The sequence below is a fragment of the Mesoplodon densirostris genome, chromosome 13 (genome assembly GCF_025265405.1).
Source record: "Mesoplodon densirostris isolate mMesDen1 chromosome 13, mMesDen1 primary haplotype, whole genome shotgun sequence".
In the NCBI taxonomy this organism is placed as follows: Eukaryota; Metazoa; Chordata; class Mammalia; order Artiodactyla; family Ziphiidae; genus Mesoplodon; species Mesoplodon densirostris.
Genome location: NC_082673.1, coordinates 77,906,621 through 77,921,200, shown reverse-complemented (window position 1 = coordinate 77,921,200; position 14,580 = coordinate 77,906,621). Strand labels below are relative to the sequence as shown.

Here is a 14,580-nt window from a genome sequence, read left to right as displayed (position 1 = left end):
GAGGAGGGAAATGGGATTTTAGAGCAGTAAAGGCGGGAATACAGACTGGTGTAGAGTGGTGTAGACTGGTGTAGACTGGTATAGACTGGTGTAGACTGGTATAGACTGGTATAGACTGGTGTAGACCGATATAGACTGGTGTAGACTGGTATAGTCTGTTATAGACTGGTGTAGACTGGTGCAAACCAGTACAGCTCTCTGGAGCACCCAAGGGAAGTACTTAATGAAATTACATGTACGCATTCCCTGCAAGCCAGTAATCTCACTCCTGAGTGTATATTCCAAAGAAAATCCCACACAGGATTCTCCCTCAGCAAACACACACAGCATGTCCATCACAACATTTTTTGTGGAAGTGGAGAGTTGGAGACAGCCCAGTGGTCCAATATGAGGGGAAAACAAAAGCAAAGTAGGGTAGATGCAGCAGGTCATGGTAAGAAGGGAAAGTACCCACGGCAACATGGATAGATCTTAAAACATAGCTTTGAGTAGCAGAAAACCAAATGAAGATTATCGTATCATATCACATACCAATATGTTAATTAAATAGATTTAAATTTTACAAGCATCAGCAGAGGCAGGGCCCACAGTGGGGAGGAGACTGGGACTAAGGCATGGGGGGCAGTGGATATAATGAGACAGAAGCCTTGCACAGATGAGTGATGATTGTACAGCGTGAAGTGAGAAGTGTAATTAACTCGACTCTGCACCTGAAATCCAAAACAGAAGAAATTACAGTAACATCAAGCAAAGAAAAATGTCAGGGTATAGGGGCAGGAGGGAGCTTAAGTCACATTCGAAGAAGCCTTCTTAGAGGAGCTGACCCTGATGTCAAGCTTAAAGTCAGAACGAGGCAGCTGAGAAGTAGAGGGGACCACAGGAAATTCTTCAGAAAGATCCTGCAGGCACCACGGTTTTGTAGCCCACGGGCTAGAATCTAGAAGGAGCTTCCTACCTTGCACAACTTGGGCTCCATCCGCCTGTGAGGTGAGGGCAAGGGGCTCCCTGGATTTACACAAAAACTGTTTCAAGCAGTTGATGGTGTAGGTGCCCACGAGGGTGCTCCTCCCAAAGGTTCTCCAGTCCACCACACAGATGCTCAGGGGTGGGTGCAGAAGCTCGTCCTCAGGCAGCTCCTGCAGGGAGAGGCCGGGGTGAAGTGGGGCACTGCCTGGGCTGACCTGTCTGGGCGTAGGACCAAAGCAAGCCAGGCACCCATCCTTCCTCTGTCCCTGCCTGTCCTTTCCCTACAGGTCACCCCTGCAGCTTGCCAGAGTCTGGAGCAATGCCTTCTCAAGCCAGGGAGTCATTACCCAACATATGAGGGATGGCACTAACAATTCACCCCAGGTGCAAATTGCAAAAATCACACACTCCCAAATTCTCTATGTCAGTAGTCTTCAATCCTCTCACTTTGTCATTACTGTATTTATCCGAACTTTCATCTCAGATGAACATTAATCCAGACCCAAGATATAAAGCAGATGAGAATTGAGCCATTTAAGATGGCGCTGAGCATGAGGGGCCAGCGCCCCATCCATTTCTTTACCCTGGTGAACCCCGAGGCTCAACAAAGTCTGATGTGGAAGGTTTGCAAACACAGTACGCATTCTTTAATTCCAGTCTTTCTCGATTCAGAATCTGTGTCCATTGGAGCTGACTGGGTTAGACAAAGCAAACTTTGACTTCACAGTTGGCTCCAAATCAGAGCACAAAAAAGTGTTGAAATAAACAAAAGTGCAGGTGTCAAACATTGCTTTTGACACGCTATGTACAAATAATTTTTTAAAACTCTAACCATTGTAGTGGTAAGTTCCGTGACAGTATCTTCCAGGCCAGTGGTTCCCAAACTCCAGTGTGTATCAGAGTCACCTGCAGGACTTGTCAAACCAGAGGTGTCTGGGCCCTACCCCCAAGTCCCAACAGTCTCTGGTTCAGTAGTTCTGGGGCAGGGCCTGAGAATCTGCATTTCTAATAAGTTCCCAGGTGATGCTGATAAACTGGAGGCCACGCTTTGGGAACCACTCTCAACCTTCTTTGATTTACTATATGATCTACACCCAGAACCTTTAAAAACAAAACAACAACAAAAGTCTGTTTTATCCCATTCTGAAATTCTGGCTTTTTACTGAATTAAACTGTTCTTTCTTGTGAGTAGTGGGGCACCTGAAACGCTGAAACGTCTCCCCAAGTCAGGTTCAGGAAGGAGTGGGTCGCATCTATGGAGATGAAGGGAATGAGCGGGTGGGGGAGGGGAGGGGAGAGACCCGCACCACTTCGAAAGCATCTGCCTGGACGCTGAAGTTTGGGTTGTTCTGGTAGCTCTGGATCACACAGGACTTGACTCCATGCCCCCCACACTCGATGAGGACCTGGGGACGATCCACCGAGAGGAGGTGCACCTTCTTCATTTCTCGGACTCCCCAGAAGAGAACCTGAAGAGAGGATGGCGGGGCTGTCACACAAAGGCCCAGGGAGGAGCCAGCAGGTGTGGCTCAGGTGTGGGCAAGTCAGCCGTGCCAGCCTGAGAACCACAGGATGTTCTTCCAGGAAAGGATGGGGCAGCTCCTTGTGGCTCCATCCGATCAGTTACGTCTCCTTCCCGCCCCTCAAGCCCCCTGACACAGTGCAGGCATGATTGCAATGCACCAGTGCCCTTTAATCCCAAAGAACAACCCCGTCCTTCCGGGCCCCATACCTCCACTTGGTATTTACTCAGCACTGGCCGGATGCTGGCAGGAACACGGTAGATCTGGGTGACATCGGGTGGGTCGAGGGGAGGGAGCCCTTGCAGCCCAGACGCAGGGACCTACCACACAGATCAAGCGCTGGTTAGACATTGGGAGGGGTAAGGAAAATGAACGCTGCTACACAATGGCCTCATTGGAAAGACTGTCACTGTTTTAACCAAAGGAATGTTTCCAGCTTAAAATGTAAATCAAGAAGATGCATTTTATCACAGTGAATAATTTCTTAATTGACAAATGCATTCGTTCACAAGGGTAATCAACATTTAGTGAGCACTCACAATGGGTCACAAATTAATAGTTTCATAAGCTTTCAGCGAGCTCACAGCATAGAAGAGAGGAAAAAAAGACAGATAGATCCTCATAACCTCATTGTATTTCATTCTTTTCATTTTTTCTTGAAAATTAATTACATAAACACTTATCTAAAGTTTAAAAAGAACAATAAATTAATTTTAAAGCTTCATATTAAAATTTTGGAAAAGCAAGTTTTCAATTCATAATATTTTCTAATATCCTTCATACTTATTCTTTACCCTGTGGGTAATTTAGAAGTAGTCTCCTTAATTTCTGAATTTATGGTGGTGTTGTAGAAGTATTGCATAATTTACAGAGTGGTCAGAAAAATATACTCTGTAGGATTTTAAACCTCTGAAGTGTTTTGAATGTTATCTGACATTATTGGAAGAAAAAAATTCTAGTAACACCTTTGCAGATGATTTATTCATTAAAGAATATAAGCAGTAAATATATAGGAATAAACATTTAAAAAATATCTCTGGTATCTAAGTGCTTGCAGATATTATAGAAATAGGAAATAAGTAAACCTATAGACATTAAATAATAACTGAAAAATTATGAGTGGTAAAGTAATGGTTGAATGTTTTGAGTATGTAGGATAAATGCAAGTATTTTACAAATGGCTGAAATCTAATTTTTTTCTGTCATTAAAATATACATATTCAGTCAAAAAAAAAATGATAGGGTAATTAGAGCCGTAGAATAGAGAAGGGGTTCTGATCAGATTCCAAATCTCTGAGACTTAACTATCCTCCCACTGTGCACTACAAGAGATTGATTTAATCACATAGAGACTAGTCATAATCAGTAAAACAGTAAATGAAGTCTTTTGAAGGCAGACCTCCAGGAAAAGGTATTATTTCCTGTGCATTTGGAGTTAACAAAACCCAAGAGGACAATTGCTATGCTTTATTGAAATCTCACACAAAGGACTTAGAAAGTCTCCCAAGGAAAGGGCCTTTCTCATTTGTGGGCCACCCCACATTACCTTCAAGACCTGGCTCAACACATATGTCTTTCAAGAAGCCACCCCTGATTTGGTCCCGGCCACTGTGGCCATTCTCCTAATCTTCAGTCCTTGGAATACAGTGTGTCCTCTCTGGAGGCTGAGTGCAGAAACTAGTGGACTGAGCCCAGAAACCAGGTTCTGCTGTGTGACCCTGCATGAGTCCCTTTCCCTCTCTGGACCTCAGATATTGGGCCAGATGACCCTTCAAGTTCCTCAGGAGCCAGATATTCCATTAAACATTGCTTTGGAGCAGGAGGTTTTCCTCGCTGGGGGAGTTTGCCTGGCTTGGCCAAGAGGAAGCCTTTGTTTACTTCATTATTCTCAGACTCTCGCGTAATGCTCCAAAACCAGTGAGTTCTTGATAAATGTTTATTGGCTGACACACATTAGCTCTGTATGCTCGAAAAAGCCTATTTGCTCATCAAAACCTGCAAAGCACAAACATATCACCATTTCTTTTTCACAGACATATTCTAGCTGGCATTGGCAGATGTGGTTCAGTTAATTATAAGAAAGCCCAGAAAAAGAAGACAGCAGGCACTGCGAATGCCAAGTAGGCTCAAGATAATGAAGCTGCAGAAGGAACCAAATCAGATAAAGGAGCTGGGAAAAGGTGAGGTGAACACTGCCTGGCGGCGAGGAGGTGAGCGATCCAGGCTGCAAAACATCACCTCCCTGAGAAACCTAATTGCCCCTGTGGCTCCAAACGTAAAGCCACAAAAACAGCTGTGATGGTGGCACAGGATGGGATGGTGCCTCTGGATGTGCTTTTAAAAGTACCATACATGGGCTTCCCTGGTGGTGCAGTGGTTCAGAGTCTGCCTGCCGATGCAGGGGACACAGGTTCATGCCCCGGTCCGGGAGGATCCCACATGCCACGGAGCGGCTGGGCCCGTGAGCCATGGTCGCTGAGCCTGAGCGTCCGGAGCCTGTGCTCCGCAATGGGAGAGGCCACAGCAGTGAGAGGCCCGCATACCACCAAAAAAAAAAAAAAAAAAAAAAAGTACCATACGTTTTGCTCGTCTTGGGGCCTTTGCCTTCAAAAAATTTACAGATTAAGGGAGACAAGCTGTAAACAATTGCCTTTATCAAAGCCTAGATTTGGGACTTCCCTGGTGGTCCAGTGGCAAAGAATCTGCCTTACAATGCAGGGGATGTTGGTCTGATCCCTGGTCAGGGAAGAAAGATCCCACATGCCGCGGGGCAACTAAGCCTGCACGCCACAACTACTGAGCTCGTGCACCTCAACTAGAGAAGCGAAAACCCACACACCACAACTAAAGAGAAGCCCAGGCACCATAACGAAGATCCTGCATGCTGCAACTAAGACCCAATGCAGCCAAAAATAAAAATAAATACATAAATAAATAAATCCTAAAAAAAAAAAGCCTGGATTAAATAGAAAAAGAGGCAAAGTGATGTAGGATGGAAGAGGAGAAAACATTTGACTGAGGTGGGGGAGGGGAAGCTGCCTGGAGGAGGCAACTCTTGTCGTGAACTGTGAGGATGATCAGTTTCCTAAATAGGTAAATAGAGTGCAGGGGGTGGAGTCAGCAGAGCAGGGAGACATTTCAAAATAGGGTGACAGCATGGCCAAAAGCAGAGGAGTACGTCTGTGCAGTGAGGTCTGAGAATTCAGAAGTCTGCTGTAAAGAGGTCACAGTATGTGCAGAGTAATTGTGCTGAAATGTGAGCCTGAAAAGGCAGTTTGAAGACAAATTAATTTGGGGAGAGCGTAAATGCTAAGCTATGGAAATCTGACATTCTCCTATGGGCTAGATTTTCTTTTCATGAAATATTAAGAGTTACCATGCATGCAAAAAGAAAATATTTGTTCTCACAAACATTTGGGAAATGCTGAATTTCAAAAAAGAAAGAAATTTCAGAAGTTTCTTTATAGCTGACTTCTCAGAGTCTTTACTATGGTAATGGACATTTCAAAGTCCCAAGAGGGACATAATATGAAGAATTTCCCAAACTTTGTTTTTACTGTCTTTAGAGGGACTCGTGTTCCAAAGATACAGATTTCAGGAAATGCTCCTGGAGATTCAAGAAACAGACAGCCATTGATGATGTCTAAAAAGGAGAGTGGTATGGTGGACTTGTGTTCTGGAAGGAATGCAGAGGATGAAGCAAACAAGAAAGAGGAGGAAGCTAGGAGACCAGGAAAGAGGCCAGTGGAACAATCCTGATGAGAACGAGGGTCTACGGGAACAAGGGACAGTCACCTGGCTGGAACGATTGGCTTGCTCATGGATACAAACCCAGAGTGAAGAATTACAGCTGAGTGTGAATTCTCAAGGCAGAGAGTCTAGGAGAACAGGGGGACAGTGGGCCAGGACTGGGAAAACAGGGTCAGCTAGCTGAGTAGAGGAGGAAAATGGAGGTAAGGAATTCAGTGTGGAGCACTGAAGAACCCAGGTACTACACCCTTCTTCTGAGACAGGGAAGCCTTTCAGTAATGGAGACAGACGGGCTGAAGGTAAACCACCCGCAGCCGGAAACTGAAAGCCGCTGGTGACAAATGAAGGCGTTTTCCAGCTCCCGCCTTCCCGGAGTGAAGGAGATCCACGTGCTGAGACAGTGGTGTTGATGATCAAATTAATTTTTGCACATGTAATCAACTGAGAGGAAGTCCTAAAGAAACCCTAATGAATTGTGTCTTTTAGGTTGCTTGCCTCTGACACCCCACTGTCAGGAAGCAGCCTTATCTCAAACTAGTCTGCCCAGCTGATTGTGGAGGGAGGGAGGGAGGATCAGAGGTGGTACCGTGGAACTGGGAGAAAGCCAGGACCTCAGAGGGCCTCTTCGGATCAGCTGGTCCAGCCCCTCATTGATGGATTAGGGGACTCCCTTCAGGAAGCTTCATGCAATGAAAAGAGCAGTTGACTGAATCCCATCCAGTTAACCTGGAGTCTCAGCTTTCTGACATGTAAAATGAAATCATTGTACTCAAGCTGGTTTTCCCAAGTCAGTCATTCTCCTACCACTTTTACCACCTGTGTTATTATCTAGTAAACATTTTCATTAGATATAATTTCATTTTTAGAAAGGAAACTTCATGTTGCTAAGTAAAACAAGTACCACTGGCCATCAATGGAAAGTAACTTTTAAAAGAAAACCAACGAAAACAAAATAATGTTATTGGAATATGTCATGTGTAGCATTTCTTAAAATTTCTTTTCACTATGTTTGGAGGGGCCAGTGTTCCAAGAAGCAGACTTTGAGAAATGTTCTTGTAGATAACATTGATGTTTCTTTACAGGCATTGAAGCTGAAGCCTATGCTTTCTTAAAAAGAAAGGTTGCAGGTTAAGAAACTTGTTATACACAGATGGGCGTGAAACTTTCTTCTAAAAGTAGTTAGAAGGATCCAAAAAGGCAAAATTCCATTTACAACAATACGGTTGGGCCTTGAGGGCATTATGCTAAGTGAGATAAGTCAAAGAGAAAGATAATACTGTATGATCTCAGTTATATGTGGAATCTAAAAAAAGAAAACAAACACAGAAACAGAGAGTAGATTGGTGGCTGCCAGGGGTAGGGAGGTGAGGAAAGTGGGTGAAGGTGGTCAAAGGGTACAAACTTCCAGTTAGAAGATGAATAAATTCTGGGGATCTAATACATAGCATGGTGACTACAGGAACAATACTGTATTGTATACTTAAAAGTTGCTATGAAAGTAGATCTCAAAAGTTCTCACACCACACACACACACACACACACACACAAAAAGATTAGCTATGTGAGGTGATGGATAGATGTGTTCATTAACCTTATTGTGGTAATCATTTTGCAATATATACATATATCAAATTATCATGTTGCCCACCTTAAACTTACACAACGTTATATGCCAATTATATCTCAATCAACCTGAGGGAAAAAAAGGCAACACTCCCTCGACATTAATTCACTGTTATTTAATGATCTACCTGGTTTCAACCTAAGATTTTGACAACTTAAGATTTTTCAGCCTAAGATTTTGACTCATTGACAGCCTAAAATCACCTGGATTCTCAATTAAGGAAAGACTGGACCAGCTGATTTTGAAGATCCCTTTCAGTGCTGACAGCCCGTGTATCTGTGCAACACACATCCATCTGGTGAGAGCTGGTTCTATCACACTCTCACTTGGTTGATCATCCTGGAATCTTAGAAGCTAAGATTTATAAGACAAAGATTTCACTGCTTCTCTCCTCCCCTCCTAGACTACAGCCATCACAGAGCTGGAGCTGACGCCTGTGATCCTACTACTCTGTCCCTTTAAGAGCTCATCCAGCTTCAGTTCCCCTGAGAGAGGTTGCTCTTTCTCCAAGGCAGCCACTCCAGCCTTAAAAAGTTCTTCCTTAAGTGGAGCAAAGACCAGAGGACAGTCAAAGGCTGATCGGGTGCACTTCAGAATTCATCTCTGTAGTCATATGCAGCTCCCAGGCTGCACACCTGGGCAGTTTGGATTTGAATACAAGTGTGTCTAACCCCGTAGCTAGCTGTTCCCGTCCTCTAATGCTCTTCAGTCTCTTCAGCTCTCGGGGGAATCTGTATACTGGATTCTAGGCTCCGACCTGCCATATCCAGCAAGCCATTACCGTTCTCTCCAGCTCAATTTCTTCACCAGAATAAATAGATGGGACTAGATATTTTGCTTTAATATTCCATGGTATAATACTACTACTAATAATAAAATAGGTAGCATTTGTTCAGTGTTGATTCCATGCCAGGCACTTTAGGCAGGTTAATTATCATCTCCATTTTGCAAGTCAAACAGAGAGAGAAAGTAGCTTACCCACAGTCGCACACCAGTAAGTGTGGGAATGAGATCCATATTCATGGGATCCAACTCCAGCACCTTCCCTCTTCCTCATTTGGTACGTCTTGGGAATGTTTGTCTTGTAGTTTCTCTACTAGAGATTTTTTACAATTGGGATTTCTGGAAAATGTGCTTTCCTAGAGAGGGAGTGATCTGACCCAAAGGGTAAGTGCCACCTGCCCTCAGTGAGTGGGATGGCCAGGGAGAGAAATCTCTCTGACACAGGCCCACCTGGTCATTTCTTTCCAGGTCACCATTCTGTCCTATTTGGTCCTTGACTGGACAGCCAGACTTGAGAGGCTCAGCTTCCCTCCCTAAGTATCCTGCCTTTGCTTTCTGAAAAAGTCCTCCTAGACATATGTTCATAAATTCCCCGATGTCTTAGCGGGACTAAGAACTCGATGTCTTTGGGAAGCTTTGTGATACAGTGTAAGGAGCAGAAGGCTTTAAAGGTCTAAGTTCAGCTCTCAGCTCAACCACGACGAGCAGCATGACAAGGTCAGTCAGTCAATTACATTAATCCTCGGTTTACTATCTGCAAAATGGGAATCCTAATCCCTCCCTCAATAGGACTGAGGGAGGCTTCAGTGTGATGAGAGGTGTGTGAGGCAGCCAACACAGCACAGGGCACATGGGAGTGTCCACAGACGTTTGCTCCCTCTTCCCCTTTTATATCCTCCTGTGGTCTGTATGGAGCTCAGGGTCTGACGCATAGGGCTGCTCAAGCATTGCTGGCCAAATCCACACGGACCTTTCATCCTGGGACTCTGACTTGCAGCATAGAGGCTCTGGGAATAACCTGTCACCTGAGTTCTTAAATGGCATCTCCCAGATCCCCAGAAGGAGCCGTCTCCAGACACAGGACAGCAGGGAGGGACCAGGCATAACGTGATGGACATACACTGCCCATGAGGCTGCTTCTCTGGCCAGGTAGACTAGATAGACGGCTAGTGCAGATACCACTTCTGGTTCACTTACCTGCAGCAGTTCAAATACAGCAAGGAGGTCCCCTCCAGAAAGGTTCCCGCAAAAGATGGGGTGGTAACACAGCCTGGGGGGCTCATAGTCCTGGTCAGCTAGCTTCACAACAGGAGCAGCCACGGTGGCACCCAAATATTCTGGCTTCCCCTAGGGCAGAAAAGAAATGAATTTTTGTCCCTGGTGGTCATCTACCTGGTTCTGACCTGCGTCAGTGTGATTTTGTAATTAATCTTCACAAAACCGTCAGCCTCAGTGTCTCCCTCCTGCTACTATCTCGCTCTCTTCTTCTGCTAAGCCCCTCTCACCTCTTCCCACAGCCTTGGGGAGCAGCAGAGTCCATCTGGGCTCTCAGGGAAAACTCTAAGAGGGTCATCTTAGGGGCTTCCTGGCTCAAGGCTATCTTAGGGGTTATCCCTTTCCTCAGTGTATTGAGTTCAGTGGAATAAAGTAAAAATAATCACCCAGGGTAGACTTGAAGGGGAAAAGGAGAAATAAGGTGGCACCAAATATTCCAAAAGATCTCCAGAGCAGGGAACCATTGTGGCTGGGAACACAAGTTTGGAGTCCAGGCAAACGTGAGTTAGAGTTCCCAAATCTATTGCTTTGGAGATCTATGGTCTTGGGCCAGTTACTCAACCTTTTTTTTTTTTTTTTTGCGGTACGCGGGCCTCTCACTGTTGTGGCCTCTCCCGTTGCGGAGCACAGGCTCCGGACGCGCAGGCTCAGCGGCCATGGCTCACGGGCCCAGCCGCTCCACGGCATGTGGGATCTTCCCGGACCGGGGCACGAACCCGTGTCCCCTGCATCGGCAGACGGACCCTCAACCACTGCGCCACCAGGGAAGCCCTACTCAACCTTTTTTGAACCTCATGCATTACAAAGAGCATAGGGCCTTGTTCACAGGGCCATGACGATTAATGTAATGATGTATGTGCTTTCCACAGTGACTGGTATACAATAAGTGCTCAGTCCATAGTACTGTGATGAAGATGGTGGTGATGATGGTGATGATGGTGATGGTGACTAAGGTCAGCCTGTTTAGGTAACAGAGCAATTCTGCCCCGTTGTTCTCGGTAGTAAAAGAGGGTCTGAGAATAGCTTCGTATGTAAGTGTAGGAGGTAAGTTTCTCTAAGAACTATTTGATGGGGTCACTTCCTGCCTCTTCCTCATCCCTGCTCCCAGGAGCCCCAGTCCACATTCCCCCACGAGCAACATGGGGCTGGAGCGTGGGGCTGCTTTGCTATTTATCTCAGGAACTGCTGTATCCCCTGGCACAGGGCAGGCACTCATTACATATTCATTGAGTGAAAACTCTTGGATAAATGACCTCCAAGTCCAAGGGCACTGCCCACATTTTCTTTGCCTGAGGCTGGGTTTTAGTACCTGCACTACTTCATTGCCTTTGGACTCACGAACAAGCATTTGCATGCCCGGCTGTAGAAGGAAGCTTGGTTGAGGTGGAAATGGGTTTAGCTCAGTCACACTTAAAAACTAACAAAGCGGGGCTTTCCTGATGGCGCAGTGGTTAAGAACCCGCCTGCCAATGCGGGGGACACAGGTTCGAGCCCTGGTCCGGGAAGATCCCACATGCTAGGGAGCAACTAAGCCTGTGCACCACAACTACTGAGCCCGCGCTCTAGAGCCCGCGAGCCGTAAGTACTGAAGCCCACGCACCTAGAGCCCGTGCTCCGCAACAAGAGAAGCCACCGCAATGAGAAGCCCGCGCACCACAATGAAGAGTAGCCCTCGCTTGCTGCAACTAGAGAAAGCCTGCGTGCAGCAAAGAAGACCCAACACAGCCAAAAATAAATAAATAAATTAGATTTTTAAAAAAACCCTCCAGTAAGCTTTTGAATCTGCTGTTTCAGTACACAGACATCTTTGGAGAGAAAGAGGTTTGGCTAACATCATAACAGAAATCAGATAGAGCTGAATGCATTGTTTCAGGGCTCGGAAGCAACAACCAAAGGAAAAAAAAAAAGCCCAGTTACAAATGCTGAATCAGTGACAATATATCCATTCCTTCCAACCAGGCGAAATCAGTAAAGACCTATTTTCAAAAGGCATGGGGCCTCCCTGGTGGCGCAGTGGTTAAGAGTCCGCCTGCCGATGCAGGGGATACGGGTTCGTGCCCCGGTCTGGGAGGATCCCATATGCCGCGGAGCGGCTGGGCCCGTGAGCCATGGCCGCTGGGCCTGCGCATCCGGAGCCTGTGCTCCGCAACGGGAGAGGCCACAACAGTGAGAGGCCCGCATACCGCAAAAAGAAAAAAAAAAAAAAAAGGCATGGACATTTTTATTAAGCAACAATAGGGTATAGAACTAGCTGGGGGATGGGTATAATAATTATATTCCTGAAGAAGTATATGTGGACTGAACTTTTGTGAAGCAGATTCTATTTTAATTGCAATCCAAAGGGAAATCTAAGCAAAAAAACCCTTTAGTAAAGCAAATGATCATCATCAATTTCCCAGATTCTGTACATCAGTGTTTTCCCAGGTGAGGACTGCCTCTGGGCATAGTCACATGCTGGTTAAATAAAGGAAGTTGGTTGAACAGGGAGTTTTTAGCAAGGCACAGTTAGCGCAGACATGGGACACTCACCACTGCATCACTGTCATACAGCTCCACCACCACTAACGGCGGGGATTCTGCCAGTTCCTTCTGGTCTCCGTGCAGCACCAGGTCATTGAACAGCAGCATCTGGTTCCAGGTGGGGGAGAGGGTCTTGGAAATGACCTGCAAGTTGGGGCCAAAAGAAAAGCAAAACATCACTCGACTGGTTTGGAGGGGGCTCCATGAAGGGTAAAGAGGACACATCCTCATCATCATTGCTCACTTATTCAACATTCAAGCAACGACGGAAACTGACGTACTACTGAGTATCAGATGCTAGGGATGCAGATTCCTTACCCTGGAGGAGCTTATATAAGCTTCCTGAGTAGAACTCCCACCTGGTTACCACCCTATTTGCAAGCATAATTCCAACTCAACCCTCACAGTAGGTGCTGTGATGATAACACCAGCTACCCTTTATTGAGCATGTACTGTGTACAGGCTGCAGTACTTCACATACACTGTCTTGCTGAAACTTCCCAACAATTCTGGGAGGTAGAAATGTAAACCAAGGCTCACTTGCCCAGAGCTGGCACGTGGCAGAACTGGGATTCAACCCAGGTCATCTGGCACCAAAGCCCAGGCTGCTAACTTCAACCATCCTCACCAAATAGATGCTCATATTATCTCCATTTTATGAAAGAGCAAACTGAGGATGGGGAAGATCTAGTGATTCTTCACTGTGAACAAATAAAATTTTGTCATCAAATACTCAAAAGTGGATTTCCAATCTAATATTCCTTACATGGAATTCTACTGTTTTGTGGATATTTATTTGACTGCCTTGAACTGACCAGGGTCTTCGAAAATCTTCACCATTTTGCATGACATCCTTCTTTCTTCCATAGCAAATTGTGACATTGGAAGTTGGCTGCACCCATTAGGCAGATGGAGAAACCAAAGGACAAAGAAGCACAACAACCCGCATAACTGGTTCAGAACCATGAGTGTCTTGCCTAGGAGTGACTCAGAGCCCCCTGCCAGGCCACTCACGTGGTACCTTCAGAAGGTAGGGTGTAATGAGCTTGCATCCTCTATTTAATTGGATGTTTGGAAACATGCCAGTTTCATAGAGCTAAAGGCTAAGGTTGCTTGCAGGATAGTGCCTGTACCTAGGCAGAAACTGCCGCATTCATATGTGAGGCCAGTCCTGGAAAGAGGCCATAGTCACAGTCTCCTGTGCAGGCAAATGGGTGATTTCTCAGGTTAACACAGACTGCACAGCGCCTGCTGGGTCCTGAGGAAATTTCCACACCACCTCTGCACTCCACTCTTACTCTCACCATTCTCTCCAGGAGGGATTGGAGAGAGATCTGGCCTGAACTAAATACTGCATAGAGTCCAAAGCCCAAATAAAACTGTCATCTCAGAGCTTTACATCAAGAGCCATTTCTAGAAATGGCATTAAATCATTTGCACTGTGGTTGCAAAAGAATATTTGTATTGCTCTTTTTCATGAGTCATAAAAATATGCATTCCACAATTTCCTTCCTTCCTAGCTTTTTGCCTTTAGAGTATTTTATGCCTCAGACACAGTGAGGTTTTGAACATAACGTTTCAGAGAAAATCTTAATTTTTTGGACAGGAAAAGAATGGCTTCAGCCAACCTATGAACAGCAGTTAAGGCATTGCAATGCAAAGTTCCCCTGTGTTGGTGACTGACATCACAAAGAACTATGTGTTTTTATGTTTCTTTTGAAAATAGAAATGTGATCTTTTTTGCAACCTGCATCCAACAGTGTGACACCAAAGCAATTTATGATTCTCACAGCATCTTTCCTACAGAAATATTCTGATGGCTTCCTTGGCACTTTGGGCTATAACTGCCACTTGATAAGATTCCAGAGGCCAGCGTTCATTCTTTTATTCATCATATATTTATTCCTTCAAAGTGCTAGGCTCAGTATTAGGCATTAACACAGCATCCTGTGGTTAGCAGGTATTCAACAGCTATTTGCATGAATAAATGAGTGGATTTCGGCCTGTCCCATGATTAAAAGGACAATGTGGCCACCTTCGAGAGGTACTGAAAGGCTCACCCAAACAAAATACATTCTCCCACTTCTCTGGCAAGGTGAGCACAGCTCACCTCATTTCCTCGGGGCTTCCTTAAGGAGT

The 14,580-nt window shown here is 45.5% G+C and overlaps 1 protein-coding gene across 1 annotated transcript in view; it reads right to left on the bottom strand.

Annotated features, from left to right (window-relative positions):
* Positions 1 to 14,580, bottom strand: part of FER1L6 (fer-1 like family member 6) — a 129,343-nt gene that overhangs the window by 41,252 nt on the left and 73,511 nt on the right. The window contains exons 20-24 of the mRNA XM_060116195.1: positions 12,451 to 12,585; positions 9,844 to 9,993; positions 2,699 to 2,809; positions 2,274 to 2,435; positions 956 to 1,136 (exon numbers count right to left, since the gene is read on the bottom strand). Coding sequence (XP_059972178.1) covers positions 956 to 1,136; positions 2,274 to 2,435; positions 2,699 to 2,809; positions 9,844 to 9,993; positions 12,451 to 12,585 — 739 coding nt within the window. The remainder of the gene's footprint in view (positions 1 to 955; positions 1,137 to 2,273; positions 2,436 to 2,698; positions 2,810 to 9,843; positions 9,994 to 12,450; positions 12,586 to 14,580) is intronic.